This window comes from Protopterus annectens, chromosome 10.part0 (assembly GCF_019279795.1).
Source record: "Protopterus annectens isolate FY-2018-M chromosome 10.part0, PAN1.0, whole genome shotgun sequence".
NCBI lineage: Eukaryota > Metazoa > Chordata > Ceratodontiformes > Protopteridae > Protopterus > Protopterus annectens.
This window is the reverse complement of record NC_056744.1, coordinates 1,019,704,808-1,019,722,798: the sequence shown is the minus strand read 5'-3', so window position 1 is coordinate 1,019,722,798 and position 17,991 is coordinate 1,019,704,808. Positions and strand designations below refer to the sequence as shown.

The 17,991-nt window shown below is 38.7% G+C and overlaps 1 protein-coding gene across 1 annotated transcript in view; it reads left to right on the top strand.

The window, feature by feature from the left end:
• MSH4 (mutS homolog 4) overlaps nt 1–17,991 on the top strand; it is a 1,456,061-nt gene that overhangs the window by 884,586 nt on the left and 553,484 nt on the right. Inside the window, exon 7 of the mRNA XM_044086833.1 lies at nt 3,448–3,648. Within this exon, the coding sequence (XP_043942768.1) occupies nt 3,448–3,648 (201 nt within the window). The remainder of the gene's footprint in view (nt 1–3,447; nt 3,649–17,991) is intronic.

The window sequence follows — 17,991 nt, the reverse complement described above, 5'->3', positions numbered from 1 at the left end:
CAAGGGGAGCCTTGGATACTGAACCCAGTTCCAGATCTCCTGATGCATCAGTCGGGTGTTCTCCACCCTTCCATCCATACTCTGAAGCTGACAGCTTGGTTTCTCCACTTCCGGTCTTAGCCAGGCTTCCGGATATTTTCCTGGCAGTTCAACACATTTTGATTTTATCCCATAAGCACACTACAAGAAAATTTTATGCTAGTAAATGGAAGAGGTTCTCTTGTTGGGCAAAAAAGAACAACATTGATCCATTTACTGTCCCCATTTCTAAGATTCTGGATTTCCTTGCTGAAACATTTGAGCAAGGAGCAGCGGCAGCTACTGTCCAAGTCCAGCTAGCTGCCATTTCTAATTTCCATGTAGGAGAAATGGGATCTAACATCATGTCCCACAGACTATGTAAAGCATTCCTAAGAGGTACTTCCCTCTTAAGACCTCCAATAAAAAAAACTCTCCCCCCTGGGATTTAAATCTAGTTTGAGTCTCTCATTTTTCCTCCCTTTGAGCCAGCTGATTCCTGTCCTCTAAAATTTTTAACATGGAAGACCTTTTTCTTAACTGCCGTTACTTCAGGTGGGAGGGTTTCAGAATTACAGGTCTTATCTACTCATCCTCCATACTTGATTTTCCACAAAGATAGAGTTTCTCTCAGAACCAATCCCTCCTTCTTACCCAAGGTGTGTTCAGAGCATAATTTAAATCAATCCATAGAGCTTCCTGTATTCTTCCCCATTTATGGCAACAAGGCAAAGTATAAGCTCCATCAATTGGATGTTCATAGACAGTTACGTTTTTATTTTCACAAGACTATGGAGTTCAGAAAATCTGACCAATTGTTTATATCCTTTACAGACAACAAGAAAGGTTGTCCAGTCTCTAAAGTGACCTTTTCAAAATGGCTTTCAGACACTATCATCTATGTTTGCACTTTGCGGAACAGAGAACTTCCAGGAAAAATTAAAGGACACTCAACTAGGGCCTTGGCTACTTCTATTGCCTTTCAAGCTAAACTGCCTTTAGATTCAATCTGTATGGCAGCTACATGAGCTAACAGGGCATCCTTTGGTTCCACGGTCCTGAAGAGTTTTTTCCAGTGAGCCACCCAAGATTTAGGTGCTGGAGACACTGTCCCAACCAGCAAGAAGGTGGCAAGATGGGACAACATAACATAAAGAAGTTATGTACTCAACATAACGTTCCATGTTTGTTGTCCTTCATCTCACCTTCCTTCTTGCATCCCTCTCTCCTTCCCCCTCCTGCAGGCTTGAGAGGAGTTTTCTTCCCTTTTGTTTGGCTATACTGGCTGAGTTCCCATTTCACTTAACAGTTGGTTAGACCTAGTCTTTCCTACCTTTATCTTGCAGATGTTTACACACTCATGTGCAGGTCCCTTTCTCATAAGCAAGTTTAGTAATATTTGGACCTATTTAGTCTGGTGGGTTATCACAAACGAGATCTGGGTAACTACCACTAGACATGTTGGGAAAGGGGCTAGCCTCAAGCCAGTAAAAAGCTCTCGAGCTATAGTATATGGCCGAGTCGGCTCCAAACAAATCCCGCAAGAAGGAAGGCGAGATGAAGGACAACAAACATGGAACATTATGGTGAGTACATAACTTCTTTTTAGTAGCTTTTAATGTTACTGTGAAATTTACCATGTATACAGAGGCATCAGAGATAGGTTTGGGAGCAGTGCTGACCTAGGATATTCAAGGTGAGGAGTATTCTATGTACTGTATCAATCAGAAATTAGGTAATGTTGAAAAGAGATACTTAGCCAAAGAAAGAGAGTGTTTGGGTATTAAGTGGGCCTCCTTTTAATTAAAGTACTACCTTTTCAGATAGGCACTGTAGCTTGGTGATTGATCATGCCCCTCTGAAATGGCTAAATCCACAAGATGGCAGCACAGAATTATGTCACTGAGCACTATCCTTAAAGCCATATCAGTACACTGAAACCCATTTGCCCTGGGGGCTAGCTTACAGAAATGTCAAATAGTTGTCAAAGTCATCACTGTGAGTCCAAATCCAGTAGTTTTGTGGTGGTTGTGGTTGGAGGTTGTAATATCTTGCCTCTGTAAAGTAGACAGTGGGCCTTTAAAAGTATATAAAGTGACTTGTTTTTGTAAAACTCTCAGAACACTTAAGTTAGAAAATTGTTTGTGTTAGTCATCTAATGAGAAGTTGATTGCCATTGACTGCTTGCATAAATGTAGGTTGCTTAACCAAGGCTAACCAGGAACTTAGTTCTTCATCTGAAGGCTCACTGTAGGTCAGAACAGGAATTCTGACCAAAGACTTGTAGAGTGGCCACCTCAATCAGAGATCCTTGTGAAATTAATATTTTTGTTTCATAGAACTAAAAAGAAGGCCTGGCAGGGACTATATCTGTGATTTTCTTACTAACAGCCTGTGGCAGGAGTGTTCGGTCAGGACAAGTCATAAATGGTAGAGTACTTATATAGACTATAAAGACATGACTTTAATGAACACGTCGTATATAGACTTGTAAATGCTGCAGTAAGCCAAGCATTTTTGTTTTCATTTCAGTTTGGAGAAATAACCCTGTTTTGTCAGACTTATAAATGTATATATTTGAGAAGAAAGTTATAAGAATAGGAAAAGCCGTATTTTAACCTGTCCCCACTTTACTGCTTTCTTTACCAGTGATTTCTCTGACTACAAGGATTTGATCTAATTTTCTCAATTGCCTCTGAGCTGGAATATGCATATTTGATGTGAAAACTAGATAAATTTGCAACATAAATAATTTGTAAAATCTTGTGTCATAGTGATAGTACTTACTGAAATTACCTCATCATGATGAATAGGATAATTCTTCCTAACTAGCCAGCACAGCTTTGTTTTTTGGTAGTGCTGCATGTTATATTACCAAGCCCTGTCCCTCACCCACTGTCTATAGAGATAATTTTTTATAGAAGTTGGCTGGCCAAAGCCATTAGGCAACCCTTATAAACTTTAGACATTTTTCAGGTTAGATAATTTGTCAGTAGTTTGCATCACATTGCATGATCTGAGAAGGGTTTGCCTCATATCATTTTTTAAAATAATCAAACATGGAGTGTGGGTTGCAAAGCTCCCATCTCGAATGAACAGCTACATGCTACAAACATTGCCTTAAATAATGCTTTTCTTCATTTGCTAAAGAAGGATATGTTTTTAGAATTTTAGCAGTTGGAACTGTATTTTTACTATATAGAAGTTTATTTTTTCTGTTTCCATATTTGGCAATTAAAACAAAGAACACCATCTGCAATTAAGGCAAGTTATTAGTTATTATATAAATAATGTTTGTACTTTACATGTTTTACAAAACAGTCATCACAACCTCCTTATTTGGGTTATACATCAAAGGGAAAGTTTAGAACCAGTTTTTAACACTTATGAAGTATATTTGCTTCTTATGTCTTTTTATTTTTTTGATAGTTCGTCCAGAATTCACAGATACTTTAGCAATCAAGCAAGGTCGCCATCCTATCCTTGAAAAGATTTCTGGTGAAAAACCAGTCCCCAACAATACTTACATCTCTGAAGGAAGCAATTTTGTGATCATCACAGGGCCTAACATGAGTGGAAAATCAACCTACCTCAAACAAATTGCACTTTGTCAGATTATGGCACAAATTGGTAAGGATCACCTTTATTTTCATAAATATTTTCTCTTAGATTATTTCTGAACAGAACACCATGTTCAATAGAATTTTGCTTGTTTTTTTTTTTTTGTGCATTGTATTATCAGTTTGTGTATTTTTAGACCAAATAGTAACAATGTTTTCCTAATTTTTGCCCAATGATAATTTATCTGTTATTTTCATGTATAAAACTGCGTATGTGCTTGGTTTCATCATTCAGACATTTTCAGTATTCAAAAGCTATTGAAAATAGCATGAGCAAATGTTCTTCTGATTTCCAAGATGGTTGCACACTGAGTAACAGCTTAATTTCAGCTCTCCCAGTGAGAAAACAGAAACTCGGAAAAGAGAAACATTGAATTTGTCTTTTTGAGTAAATTTCAGTTACTGGCTAATGAGTACACTGCCTGGATACCAGCAAAAGATAAATTTACAAAAACTGAAAGAAAATCAGTCACAAAAGGTGAGAAGAAAAGACTGGCTGGGAAGAATCTTGCAGCTATTCAGCTAAAAGCAGCTTAAGCTCCAGCTTTGGTACAAGACATGACTTCCAGTAATTGAGAGGAAAAAATAAGTCAAATGTGCTCAGAGCTGATAAAAATAAATGAAACACTGAAGGAGTGTATCAACTCATATAATAAAAGGCTGGGAAAACTGAATAAGCTTTAAACAGATAGATGGGCTGATAAAACTTAAAAAAAAAAACAGAAGCAAAAATTAAGAAAAGTCTGGCTGAGTATGAGACTGCTCAAGAAGAGCTGTTTCAAAAAATGGTAGAATTAAAGGACAGAGCACATATGGGAAAACCTGAGATTTTCTGCTGTACCAGAGAAACTGAAAGGAATAGACTGTATTAGTTTTTTTGAAAGCACAAATAAGCAATTGGACTGGTATTCCACAGCAGGTGTTGTTAATTGAAAGGGCACATTGTGTGTATGCCCCAAACCTGACCATGAGAGAGCAGCCTAGACCTTTAATAGTAAAGATGCAATCTTACCAGCAGAAAGAGTTGATTCTTACAAAAGTGTGGCAGAAGGACAAAGTATTAAAAATGGGGGACAGTAGAATATTTGTGGAAAATGACTACTCACTGTACACCAGTCAGGAGTAAATTTGTTCCAGCAGTCAGGGAGTGTCGAGAGGCAAGTTTGAGATTTAAGCTGCTGTATTCAGCTATCTTCAGAATATTTTTTTTCCTCAAGGGTCAAAGTCCCTTTTTGATGTAGAACATGCTAAGGAAGAAATACAAAAGTTTATCCAACAAAAAGTGAGCTGTCAAACAGAAGGGGACTCTGATTCTTATTATTCTAATAAAACTCATAGAGAATGAGAGAGAGAGAGTATGCCAGTGAAACCTTTTCCATTGTTCTAAATGAAAATGCTTGAGAGACAGAGAAAAGCATACGAGTTGAATAGAAGAACAAGGATTACACTGGGAATTAACCAGAGACTAGAGTTGGGAGATGGATATCAACAGGAAGAAAAACAGCAAATCAGAAATTAATGAATAAATGTGGGAATACAAAACATCAATCACATTTATAAAATATGAGGGAACAAGAAAACTGGGAAATATTGGATTTTTTTACTTTGTTAAACTTGCAGGGGACTCCAAAGCATATAACCTACTTCATGTTAATGTTGGGAAGAACATTAAGGGGAGAGGAAGAGGAAGAAAAGAGGTAACTGAAGTAAAATAATTTTTGTTAACAATGTTTTTAAAAATCATGGCATATACTGCATGTTATGTAGTAAAATATTTTCAGTTATTTTTGTGTGTTACAGGAATACTTGTGTAAACAGGTGTCCTTTTTCCTTATTTCTTTCTTCTTGTTCAGGTCTAAGACATGTAGACTTTGCAATGTAAAAAGAGAAGAAAGCCTGGACAAAAGCATGTTTAAGGTAATAGACTGTATTCATAGGTTGTTGAAGTGAGACAGGTTGTAAAAGTATACAGAGCATGATATATGGAAAATTAATATACCTTTTCTTACTTTTGCATTGGGGAATGACTGGACTATGGCTCTTGGCTTGATCAAACAATAAGTTTTAAGTGAAAGCAAGTAAATAAAAGAACACTGAATGTAATGAAAAGTTTTAAATTAGCAAATAAATGTTAACAGTGCAACATGAGAAGCTTGTAGGTGAAGGCAGCGGTGTATCTGGTTCTCATGTTTTTCTGGAGACAATCTGATTTGGGACAATAAAACAGACTACTTTTTTCTTTCAATGGCAAAAGAAAATGTTTTCTGAAAGCATTCAATTTGTTTTCTACATCTGGAAGAGGACTAAAGATAAGACATAAACAGACAGCACTTAGTGTAAGTAGAAGCACAGGCTGTACCCTGTGCCTTAGCATGCCTAATCTTCATTATAGGCTAATTAAAGCCTGTCAGTAGCTGTCAGTCTGAGACAGATGTTCCAATTAGGAGGGTTAAGCCATCATTATTTGAAGATGTACAGTTTTGTGTGTTTATATTAAGTTAATACATACTGGGGGGTGTTCTGGGGCTGTGTTGGTTCTTTTGTTTGGGGGGGGTTCCTTTAAAACAAAAAGTCTTGTAAGATGTGATAGAGGTTCAAATGGATATGACAAGATACAACTGTATGCAAGATCATCCTGCCAAACATTAGTGAATGCATGTAGCACAAAAGCTGAAACTTGACATTAAAAAGCTGTTATCTATAATAGGTGGGAATAATAATTTTTTACCATTATGGCAACAGTTTCCATATTATCTTTGAATGTGAATAGTCTTACAGATACATACAAATAAAGTAATGAACTATATTAATATTCTGCATATTGGAAAGAAGTGAGTGTGTGAGTTTTATAAAGGAAGGATTTCAGGATAGTTATTCAGTGAAATATTTGGGACAGAGGAAAGGGAGATACTTACATCAATTGCTAGAAGGCACTCCAATAGGGATATAAGAGGAAAAAGATAATATTGGTAGATTTGTAGTAGTAAAAGTCTACTGGTGTGGGGGGGGGGGTACTCTGGTATTTTATTCCACCTAAAACTGCTACAATGGAGCTTAAGAAAATTCTGTGAGAAATCAGCTTTCAGCAGGAAATGTTACCTATATTAAACAGAGAGGAATTTAAGGAATGGGTTGTGGAAATTATTTGGGAATTATGTGCGAGTGAGTGGTACGAATGAATGACCGTGGCAGGGCTAGCCACCCGGCAGTGTAGATCTTGGCTTCAGATGATTGTCACTGTTGAAGTGACACCCCAATCCCATGTGCAAAATGGGAAAAAGGTGTTGAGGATGGATGGATGAATGGATTAGGGAAGATAGAAATTTCTTCAGAAAATATAGATAGGGAATGGAATAAAATGAAAGTGGAGCTTAAAAATATGGTGGAAATAAAAGAAAAAGAGATATTTTAAAAAGTAACAATAATTATTTTGAGAGACTGGCAAAGGTTAAAGTGTTGCAGAATAGGGGTAATCTCACAGAACAAGAAGAGGAGCAACTGCAGAGTGCTAAAGAGAAAATAAGGGACTACATGGATAATATGCACGAGTTTAGAAATATTGATGTTAAGCAACTGTTTTTTGATAATAACTCAAAAAAAGCTTTTAGCACAATGGCTCAGACAACAGAAAGGAGAAGGGGTTGTTTGCAAGTTTAGGGAGCCTATAACAAGGAAAATAACCAGAGATCCCATAGAGCTATTAGAAATATTTCAGAAATTTTATGAAGATCTTTATAAAGCAGAGCAATGTGGAAATCAAGAAAAAGTATAAATGAATGTGTTTATGAAAGAATTAACTGTGCCAGTTGTAGAGGTAGATATGCCCCAATTATTAACAGTTAGAATAGGAAGTGATGGGATAAAAATGGTGATGTATATCTAGTCTACAGGAAATTCTCTAGGAATAAATGGTGTTCCTGTGGAAGTTTGGAAGCTAGGAGGGAAGAAAGTGATAAAGATCTGGAAGGTTTGGTTTAGCAGTATTTTAAAAGGAGGAGAAGCACCAACATCCTAGGAAAAAAAGTTGTGGTGTCTTTAGTACCTAAAGATGGTGAAGACTCATCAGATCCAGCTTCATATAGGTGCATCTCAATTCTAAACAATAATTATAAAGGATTTATGTCTATAATGGCAAAAACAATGGCAAAGGTGATGCCAAAATTGAAAGATATGGATCAGTGTGATTTTGTGGAGGGGAGGCAAATAACAGCGATGATACAGAGGGAAGCAGAATGTAAGAAAATACCACTGTTATTGTTGGGGTCTTGATGCAGAGAAAGCATTTGACGGAGTAAGCTGGGATGTTATGAGTAGGGCAGTAGAAGCATTTGAACTCTGTGATATAATAATAAGGTTAATTAGGAGGATAAATGAGGGAATGAATGCAAAATTTAAAGTGGAGAGGTTCCTCTCTGATAAGTTCTGCTTGAACAGAGGAAGGAGGCAGAGGTATCACTTTTCCTCTTTGTTATTTGCATTATATTTAGAACAATTTTAAAAGCAGATAAGGGACTCAGAAATTCAAAGATATAATTGTTATGGCATTCATGGAAAGTTGGCTTTATTTGCAGATAATATCATTTTGTACTTGATAAAATCAGAAAATGACACCTCAGTGTTATGGAACATTCTGAGACAGTTTCAAGTTTTTTGGGGATACAAAATTAATGAAGATAAAACAAAGGAAATAGCTGTAAACTACATGCCCTTATACAAATTGGTTCTGCAATATCCATATGTATGGATATATGTTAAAATAAAGTACTTTAGGAAGAAAGATTGGATAAGCAATTCACAAAGAAACAGAAGGAGGATATATGCATGACTCCTAAATATGCAACAAGTCTAGATGATTTAGGATTTTTGTGCTTAGGTATTTTTATAACCCAAGCATACTTCAAAGAATTTTTCCTCAGGTAGATTGCAAATCTTGGAGGTCTGATGAAGAAGAAAGAGATAATTGGGAACATATTTTTGTGAATGCAATGAGCTGGCAGACTAAAAATTCCCTGCAGGCTACACTGTCAGAAATGCATGGGTAAGCAGTTTGGGTTAAGTTAGGAAAAGATTTTTTGAGCTGTAATACAGAATTGGAATTGCCTAGACACAGCAAGACCTTACTGTGTTTAATTCTGGTTGCTGCCAAAAAGCAATTACTAGAAAATGGAAATCAACGTCTAAACCATCTATAGTAGAAGTAGTGAATATAGGGTACTTTTCTGTTATCAGGGCAACACTGTTAACGCGATCATTCAGCTGTAATCCAGTTCCTTAGCATGTCTGTTAACCACTTGTTGTAGAAATTATTTCTGTAATAATTTATTTGTAAAAAATAGAAGTTATTTTAAATTGTACACACATCTGGTTAACAGACGTGTTAAGGTCCTAGATTACAGCTGAACGATCACGTTTAAAGTGTTGCCCCGCTAAGTTACAAAGACAGAAAGTAAAACATTAAAGAAATACTTCCAATTCAGATAACAGGTCTTTTTAAAAAAAAATAATCCTAATATGGTGATATACACACCACATTACTTGCCATGAAATGAACTATCTCCCTTTACAGTGTCGTAATTTACATTTAGTCCATGCAGTTCTCAAGTGGCAAAACTTGATGAAGATGTACTGATGATGAATATATTTCATCAGATGGATTCTACTTCTCCTTGGGGCATGTGAAATGATGTTAAAAATACAGGGAGATGACTATGTATATGTTTGCCGTGAAGTGCTTACAACATACAACTTGTTAAGATGCGGCTTGGACTTGAAGTAATTATGTTAACCCCTCGTAAAATAAATTATTAGTACATCCCAACAGTGGTCATTTCTGTTGTCAGAGATACCTTGCTAAATCAGTGGCTGATGCTTTAAAAAAACACTTTACTAGTACTCATTTCTTTTTTTCCGTTATCGGGCAAACAGTGTTGATGTAGGTGCTGAGCTCCGAATCCACTGTCAAACCATGCATTTTTGATGTTAATGTTACCAGGTATGTGTCAAATAATTGCATGGATAACATTTAAAATGATAAGCTGTAAGCACTACATTTTACACACACCTGTTAAGATTAAAATAAAAAATACATGATTGGACACTGGATTCAGAGCTCAGCAACCGCATTAACAGTGTTGCCCCGATAACGGAAAAGTACCGAATATAGTAACAGAGATAACATATATGGAAGTGGGATCTTAGAGAAGGGTAGGGGCAAATTGTATAGAAAAAAATAGGAATTGTGGGAACAATACATGCAGAATAATGTTTTGAAATAAGAATGAGGTTTAACGGAACATAAGAATTGAATGAACCATATAATGTTCAAATGACAGTGACTGTTAAGTAGATTAAATGTGATGTATAATAGTTTGTAACTAAAAGTGTATCAGTATGGTTTGTTTTCATTTATATAAATGTATGATTGCCTACGTCATACGTGATAATACAATTAAGATGTTTCTTGTTTAAAAAATAATACAAAAGGTGCAAAGACACTGCATCATTAAATCTTGTGTTTATGATTACTTAGGTACATACTTAATAACTGTAGAAGGTTGCAATTTTCACACTAATGTTAATTTTACTCATTTAGTTGTTCCCAGTTTGTTGATAACATTTCCAGAGCAACTGATTTCCTGATTTCCTTTTACTGAGTCACATATAAATACAATTTCTGGCTTTGTCAGCACAGATTATTATACTTCTCAGAACTATCTATCAATACTGCACAGGTCTACTAAAGATTTGTAACACGGGAAACAAATCTTACTTTACCAGAGATTGTTGGTTTCCAAACCTCCACCAGTACTTAATTATATTTCTCACTTGATTTGATCCCCATTTTTAATAATAAAGTAGGTGGCACACCTATAGTAGGGTGGAAAATGACAAGAATATAACTTGTGATCCAGTAGCATGTAGCAACCCGTCACAGTTGGAGGTGAAATGCCATTTATCTGTCTTAAAATATAAGATGCATGATCTGATTGCACTAAATGGTATTATAAATGGACATACCTATAAATGACTTTAAGTTTTATTGTGTATTGGAGAACTCTTCATTATGAGAATTTTAAATTTGTAAATGCGAGCATGGCTTGAATCTGTGACCTAATTCAGGAGTGCATGACCTTCTTTGGAACTTTCTAGTTCAGCAGCTGGAATGGCAAAATATTTTTGACAGAAAACTGAATGTCTAATTTGCAGTTACACTTCTATCAGGAGCCAAGTCTTTACCATTATACAAACCAAAATCCACTAAGGATCTTACCACAGAATAGTTATTCTAAGGCTGTGTTACCTCTGCATTCCCCATAGAATATAGTCTGCACATAAATATTATAGAGAGCTCAGAACTGCTCACTTTACATGTTTCCAGACATGGCCTTCTGTACACAAAAAACCTCAAGATTCACATGAATAATTCCACGGCAGCATGATACAGTAAATAAGGATGGACAGGATTTTACATGCTGTTCTTTAATGTCATAAGACTTTGAGAATGTATGTATTTAAATATGGTCTGTTTTCTACATCACAGAGTTATCAGAAACCTAAATTAACTTCTTAATTATTTAAAGAGAATTACAAAATATAATCTGGATTCATTGTGTTGTTCAGCTGGATTTTCTGGACTGGGTCTTTTGATCATTGATTTGGTTGCATTATAAAAAAAATGTCATACTGCCTGTTTCTACTGAGCAATAATGCAGGTTGGGTTCTCCTCAAACAAACTTCTAACCATTTATTTCTTTTTGATCTTAAGCTCCTATGTTCTTCTCATGATTACCTCTTTCTGCTCACACATTGGATTATCCTTGCTGCAGAACAAGGAGAAGTGATTGCACCTAGGGTCCTCTTTCTGTTTGCTTACACAGTTCAAATGACACCATAATGTATACTATATGTTTTCTTGTTTGATGCCTAACAAATGTAGACCCTGTAAGTGTTTTTGTAGTCGTCATAGCAATAACGAAAACTACTGCAGGATCTACCTGTTCTACTTTAGCCTGGACATAAATCTGAGGTATGCAGAAAGTGCCGGTGTTTCAGCCTTCTATCCTAAAGCCACTTCTTTGAGAAGCTAGTTACTACTTAACTTCAACACCCACAATCTGGCAAACTTGTAGGTAGTCCTGTGCAAGGAAAGATACTGGTCTTTCCCATGGGAACAAGCAGGTGCTAAAGATGAATAAAGAATGTGATCACAAAACCAGATCATGACCCAAAGCCATCATTTTCCACTAAGTTAACTATGTTTGCATTGACCTTCAACCCACCGCATGTCAATCCTTGTCATGCGCCCCTGTCTAGGAAAGAGTTAGCATAATATGCTGCTTTTGTTTGATTAAGGTTTTCCTCACCCTTAATACTTTCACCTAACTGTACATGTCATTTTGCATTTGGTTAAGGCAGCCCTGGGGCATGTACCTTTTGCATTTGACAATTTATATTGAATTGAGGCAACCGTGAGTGCATGGGTGTGTTATATTTGCTTTTGTTCTGCAGTTAGTAGTCATTGTTTATGGTGAACTGCATGTCTATAAATAGAAGACTCAGCACTTTGATACATTATGTACTGTATCCTTTTGTAGTCTTGCTAGAGCTGTCTTATTTCTCTTGATTATTTTACAATGCAAATTATGCGTTAAATTTGTGGCATGGGCCATGGATGAAAAAAAAAATATTCCTTGTGTGTCAGCTCATCTACTAATCATCAGTTGAGTAAATGAATAACAATAAAGAAATTAAAGTGTTATGGATGCTTCGTTGTGGGGCAGCATCTAAGCAGACCTGCAGGGACTTCTGCATCAGAGCTCTTTGATATATTGATACAGTTTTTAGTTCTCTAGTATAGCACTGCTAACAGATGAACTCCTGTAAGCACTGACTGTACATTAGTCTTGACAAGAACAGTGAAAGCCCTGTTAGTGCAACCAGTTCTGGAACCCTTTTCGACAGCTACTTGTGCAGGTTGCTCACAGCACTGCAAAATGTTTAAGAAATGTAATTGCAGGGATCCTTCATCAGTCATTTACTGTTCTTCTGACTATTCCCCTAGGGAGGAAAGAACCATAAAAGAAGAAAAATGTGATTACCCTGTCTCCTATTCCTTCTCATCATCCATCTTTCCAGAAGGTTTTGCCCCTTTTCATGTATAAAGAGACTGTGAAATAAAGAGAAACAAAGTGGCCTGAAGATCTGGGCTTTCACATTTCAGAGGAGGTAGCAGAGGGCAATAAGAACACCAGAACAAACACTGTGGGTAGTCCCACCCACAGCATATAGATCTCACTGCATGTGAGTTTGTCTGGGCTCATCCATATATATATATATATATATATATATATATATATATATATATATATATATATAGTCACCTTCAGACCGCAGAAAGGCAGCTAGAGACTGTTGCCTTACAGAACCACTTTGGCTTAACAGAAAATCCTAAAATTACTCTTCAAATGTGTCCAGTTCCTAAATGATTACTGTTCCCGCTGTTGAAAAGGATATGTTTTTAGAAAGGTTAAGGAAACAAATGGTGAGTCCTTTAGATTAGTTGCAATAGTGCTAAACATTCTTACCATCATGTTTATTACCAACAGTTGCCTGTGGACCAGACAATGGAATGTATAAAAATACTAATAGACTCTATGGATAAAACAACACAGGTGTGCCACGTATTGAGTTTAAACAAGGACTTCTTGCAAGCTGACCTACAAGTATAAAATGTAAAAGAAGCAGAGGGCAAGACAACACGATTTGGTATTGGTATGTGCTTCCACACCTTACGTCATTTCATGAACTCACCAACAAGAAATGAAATTAGTATCATACATGACTCATGCTGCTATCTGAATAAAAGGTAGCCACTATATTGTGGCATTCAGGGAAAAAGAAAAGAAGAAAGACTAAGAAAAAGGTCAAGTCTTAACTGCTGTAGTAGAGATTCACATCTTTTGACTTATTTGGATACTAAACCTCCTTCACAATTCAGTTCTGGCTTATATTTTCCAATGAAATAGTTGCAGCACCTGTGCTGAATCTTTATTAGCTGTTGTGAGGTAGACATACACTGTCCTACAGGGGAGAACCATCTCCAAATATCTAAGCCTTTTATTTGAGTAGGTTGCAGTTTATTTATTTATTTAACATTTGATGTTCTGTAGTCCTATCTCGCCTTCATTCTTACATATGGGTTTGGAGACTCGGACGACTACAAAGCTCAAAGTCTCTTAGTTGGCTTGTGGCAAGGAAGGTATCCCATAGTGCACTAGGAAAATCCCCAGATCTCGTTTGCTGCATATACGAGTTCAGAAGTGCTTCTTTCTTGGTCGTGGCTAAGTTAAACATTTTTTCGTTATTATCGTATTTTTACTAATATTTCTTCACATAAATAGATAGTTATACTTAATATTAGTGATAGTTTTTTCATAGGTAGTTTATAGAAGTGTTTTTTGCTCTTTACTTAATTAGTGTTGAGAACTTGGTGGCCATTGGGCCCTTGTTTTCTGTGTGGTATCCTGTGTGCTAGTTTCTGATATAGTTCATATTACTTTAGGTCCGTGTTTGTGTTAGGACCTTGTTTTTTGACATTTTTTCTGTATTAATATATTGTGTGCAGCGTTGTTTGCTATTTTCAATAGTTTGCCTGCTGTTTAAGATTCTGGTATTTTCCAGCTTAGCTTTATTTCTTTTTTCTGCAGCTTGGTCCGTTTAAGTTAGAGGATCTAATCCTCTGTTTAACTTTGACTCTTTCTTCAACAGGGCTAGGCCCGTTTAAGTTAGAGGACCTAGTCCTCTGTTGTTTCTCCTCTGTGTGCATGTTGGTTTGATGGGGCAAGGCCCATTTAAGTTAGAGGACCTAGCCCTCATGGTATTTGACGTGTATCTCTTATAGGGCGAGGCCCGTTTAAGTTAGAGGACCTTGTCCTCCTTTCTTCCTGTTTCATAGAGCTCATTGTAGTCATGTCAAAGGAATCCAAAGACCATAAACCTTCGGGTTTTAAAAAGTGCCTTTAGTGCTCCCAAAAAATGTCGATTACAGATGGTCACAGTAATTGTATTAATTACCTCGGAGCCATTCACCTGCAGGAAACTTGTTCTTTCTGTCACTCTTTTAGCTCAGAGTTCTCCAGGAGAGAAAGAACAAATTAATTCTGAAAGTTCTCCTCAAGCCTTCCTTTGAGGAGGACTTAGCAAGCTTTTCTTCATCTTCCAAGTCTCATTCATCAAGAAAAGAGAAGGTCAAGTCAGCCAAGAGGCATTCTCCGGCGCCGACTATTTTGTCTGAACTTCCTCAGAAAACATTAAAACTGGATAAAGCTTCTATCTCTTCGGCTCCACTGTCCTCGTAGCCAGTCGAGGTGGTTGATGTTAACACTGCAGTGTTGGCTCCAAGTTTTTCGGAGCTGACTACTAAAAAACTGCATTGGAGCCAGTCCAGAGAGCTTTTGCTGTTCTCTCCAACTTTACGATCTCCCATTTTACAGAGATCTAGGTCACCTACCCTGTCATCCAGATCCTCCAAGAGCCTTTCAGAAGAGGATGTAGAATGAGTAGTGCTTAGACTCTTGAAGTCATCTGCTTTACCAAAATTGTTGTTGGCTCTGACCTAGTCGGTCCCAAAGCCATCCGAGTCCATTCTTCCTGTTGTGGTTCCTCCTCCGAGCTGAGTCGGGCCTTTGGAGCCAGAGATTTCAGCACCGCTTGTTGTGGAACCTTCGGTTCAAGCTGCCCTTGTGGCTGTCTCGAAGCCGTGTTCCACTCCGACAACTTTGGTGCCGTCCGTGGTGTCTAGGAGCCGAAAATCACCAGTCAGCCCCGACAAGGACGCTTGGACCTGAACCTCTTCGGTGCCGAGTCTCCCTCTTGGTGCGTCAGCTAGGGTGAGTTGGGACCCTACATCCATCTCAGAGCCGATCACCTTGGAGCCGAGGACTACATCCATTTCCTTGGAACCGGGGCTGTCTTTGGAGCTGGAGAGATCTGCATTCGAGATGATGAGGTGTGTGCTGTCTTGATCATCAGCTCTGCACAAGGGTATCAATACTCTTCCCCCTCAAGCAAAGACCTCTGTCTCAGCACCTTCTCTGTCTCTTGGCGGAAGAGACCCGCAGCCTCAGGAGCCCCCGTTGGGTGGTTCCCCGTCTTCAGAGACCTCCCCAGAATACCCTTCTGAAGAGCCCCCTTGGAAGAGGACAAGCAAGAGGAAGCATGTAGACTCCCTGGATATGTCCATCACCTCAGATACTGACCTTGAGGAGTCAGAAGGGTACCCCAGGTCATCCTCTGATGATGTCTCCTTTGTAGACATCTTAGATATCCTGAAGCAGAGAAGCGGTTGGCCCACTGTCACCCCTTCTGATGAGGAGTCAGTGTACCTGAAGGCTTTCGGGTCTCAACCTTCAGCCTCTTGGGTGTCTCCACCTTTTGATGAACTCATGGACCTGGTTAGTCGAAAGGTGTGGGAAACTCTTGCTGCCGTGGAGCCAGTCCCCAGAAGACCCAACAAATTTCTCTCGGCCCCAAAAGAGAAAGAGTTTTTGACCAAGGGTGTGCCTGTAGATGCCATGGTGGTGGCGGTGGCCACTAAGAAGGAACTAGCGGAGACTTCTACATCTGTCCATCCACCGAATAAGTAGTCTCGAACGATGGATAGCTACGGGAAGCATATCTTCTCTTCAGCGGCTTTTACCGTCAGATCGCTGAACTATCTCACACATTTTACTAGGCTTCAGAGAGATCTCCTCAAGGATCTAGGAGATACTCTTCAAGGTACATCTACTGAAGGAGTCCCTGAGAAGGTGACTGCTCAGTTGTCTACCTTAAATTCCATTGTGAACTCCTCCATGAGGCTGATCTCCTATGCAGCCGATGGAGCAAGTAGGGCAGCAGGTTCAGGGGTTTCCCTTAGGAGACACTCCTGGATGCACTTATGTAATTTTGCGAAGCCTTTCAAATCTACCTTTACCACCACCCCCCCCCTTTGACGGTTCTTCTCTGTTTGGACCAAAGGTAAAAGATACACTCACCAGGTGCGAACAAGAAGGGAAAACTCTCTCTGCCATTGGAGTACATTTTACCATCCTTTCTAGACCATATCCCAAGGGTCAGAGAGGTGGTAAAATGTGGTTCAAGAAGTCCCAGAGATATTTCCTGGATGCACAGGGTGATTCCTCCTTCAGAGGCAAAGAAGGAGGAGCTAATGGTAGACATTGCCCTAGAGGCGGGGGGGGGGGTCTGCAAAACCAGGCTGGCCGCAATTCCTTTCGAGGCTGTCCCTATCAGCACTCCTGATGTGGGTCCTGGCTGTGCTTCTCTGGAGCCAGTCGGGGGTTGCTTATCTTTGTATCCAGAAGCCTGGCTAAACATCACCTAAGACAAATGGGTACAAAGAGGAATCACCAGAGGATACTCCATACCCTTCTATCTTCCACCCCACACTCCCAAGAAGATCACAGATGTTCCACCCAATCACAGGGATCAAGCAACTATAGAAGTTCAAAAGTTGCTGTCATCCTAACCATCCCCACCGACCAGATAGGATTTGGAACTTACTCCAGATTCTTTTTAGTGCCAAAACGAACAGTGGACTGGAGGCCCATTTTGGACCTCAGCAAACTAAACAAATCCATAAAGAAGGCCAAGTTCCAGATGGTAACATTGCAGTCTATACTCCCTCTGTTAGGGAAAGACAGTTGTATGTGCTCAATAAACCTCCAAGATGCGTACTACCATATAAAAATGGGCAGAGCATCGAGGAGTCTTCAACACTTCTGGCTGGGAGTCAGTCATTACCAATTTCATGCTCTGCCCTTTGGCCTCACCACAGCCCCCAGTGTGTTCACCAAATGTATGGCGGTAGTGACAGCTCACCTGAGATGTCATGGATTCCAAGTGTTTCCATACCTGGACGACTGGCTCCTGACCTCCACCACCATGCACCTACTCCTACAAGCCAGGGATTCAATCATCCATCTCTGTTCCCAGCTGGGGATTACGATAAATTGGAAAAGGTCTGCCTTATAGCCCTCTCAATTTGTGACTTTTATAGGTGCAGAAATAGACACAGTCACCATGCTAGCTCGTCTCCCTGCAGACAGAATTCAAAACCTCAGACAACAGATGTACAGCTTGCTTTCTCTACAGAAAGTCATGGCAAAGACAGTGCTGAAAATCTGAGGGACCATGGCCTCTACCATAATTCTAGTCCCACTAGCCAGATTACATATGCAAATTCTTCAATGGCTTCTATTTTTCCCAGTGGTCTGTATAACAACTGCCTCTATCTCATCATGTTCTCATAACAGAGTCTTGCAAAAAAGACCTTTGTTGGTGGATTCAGCCAGAT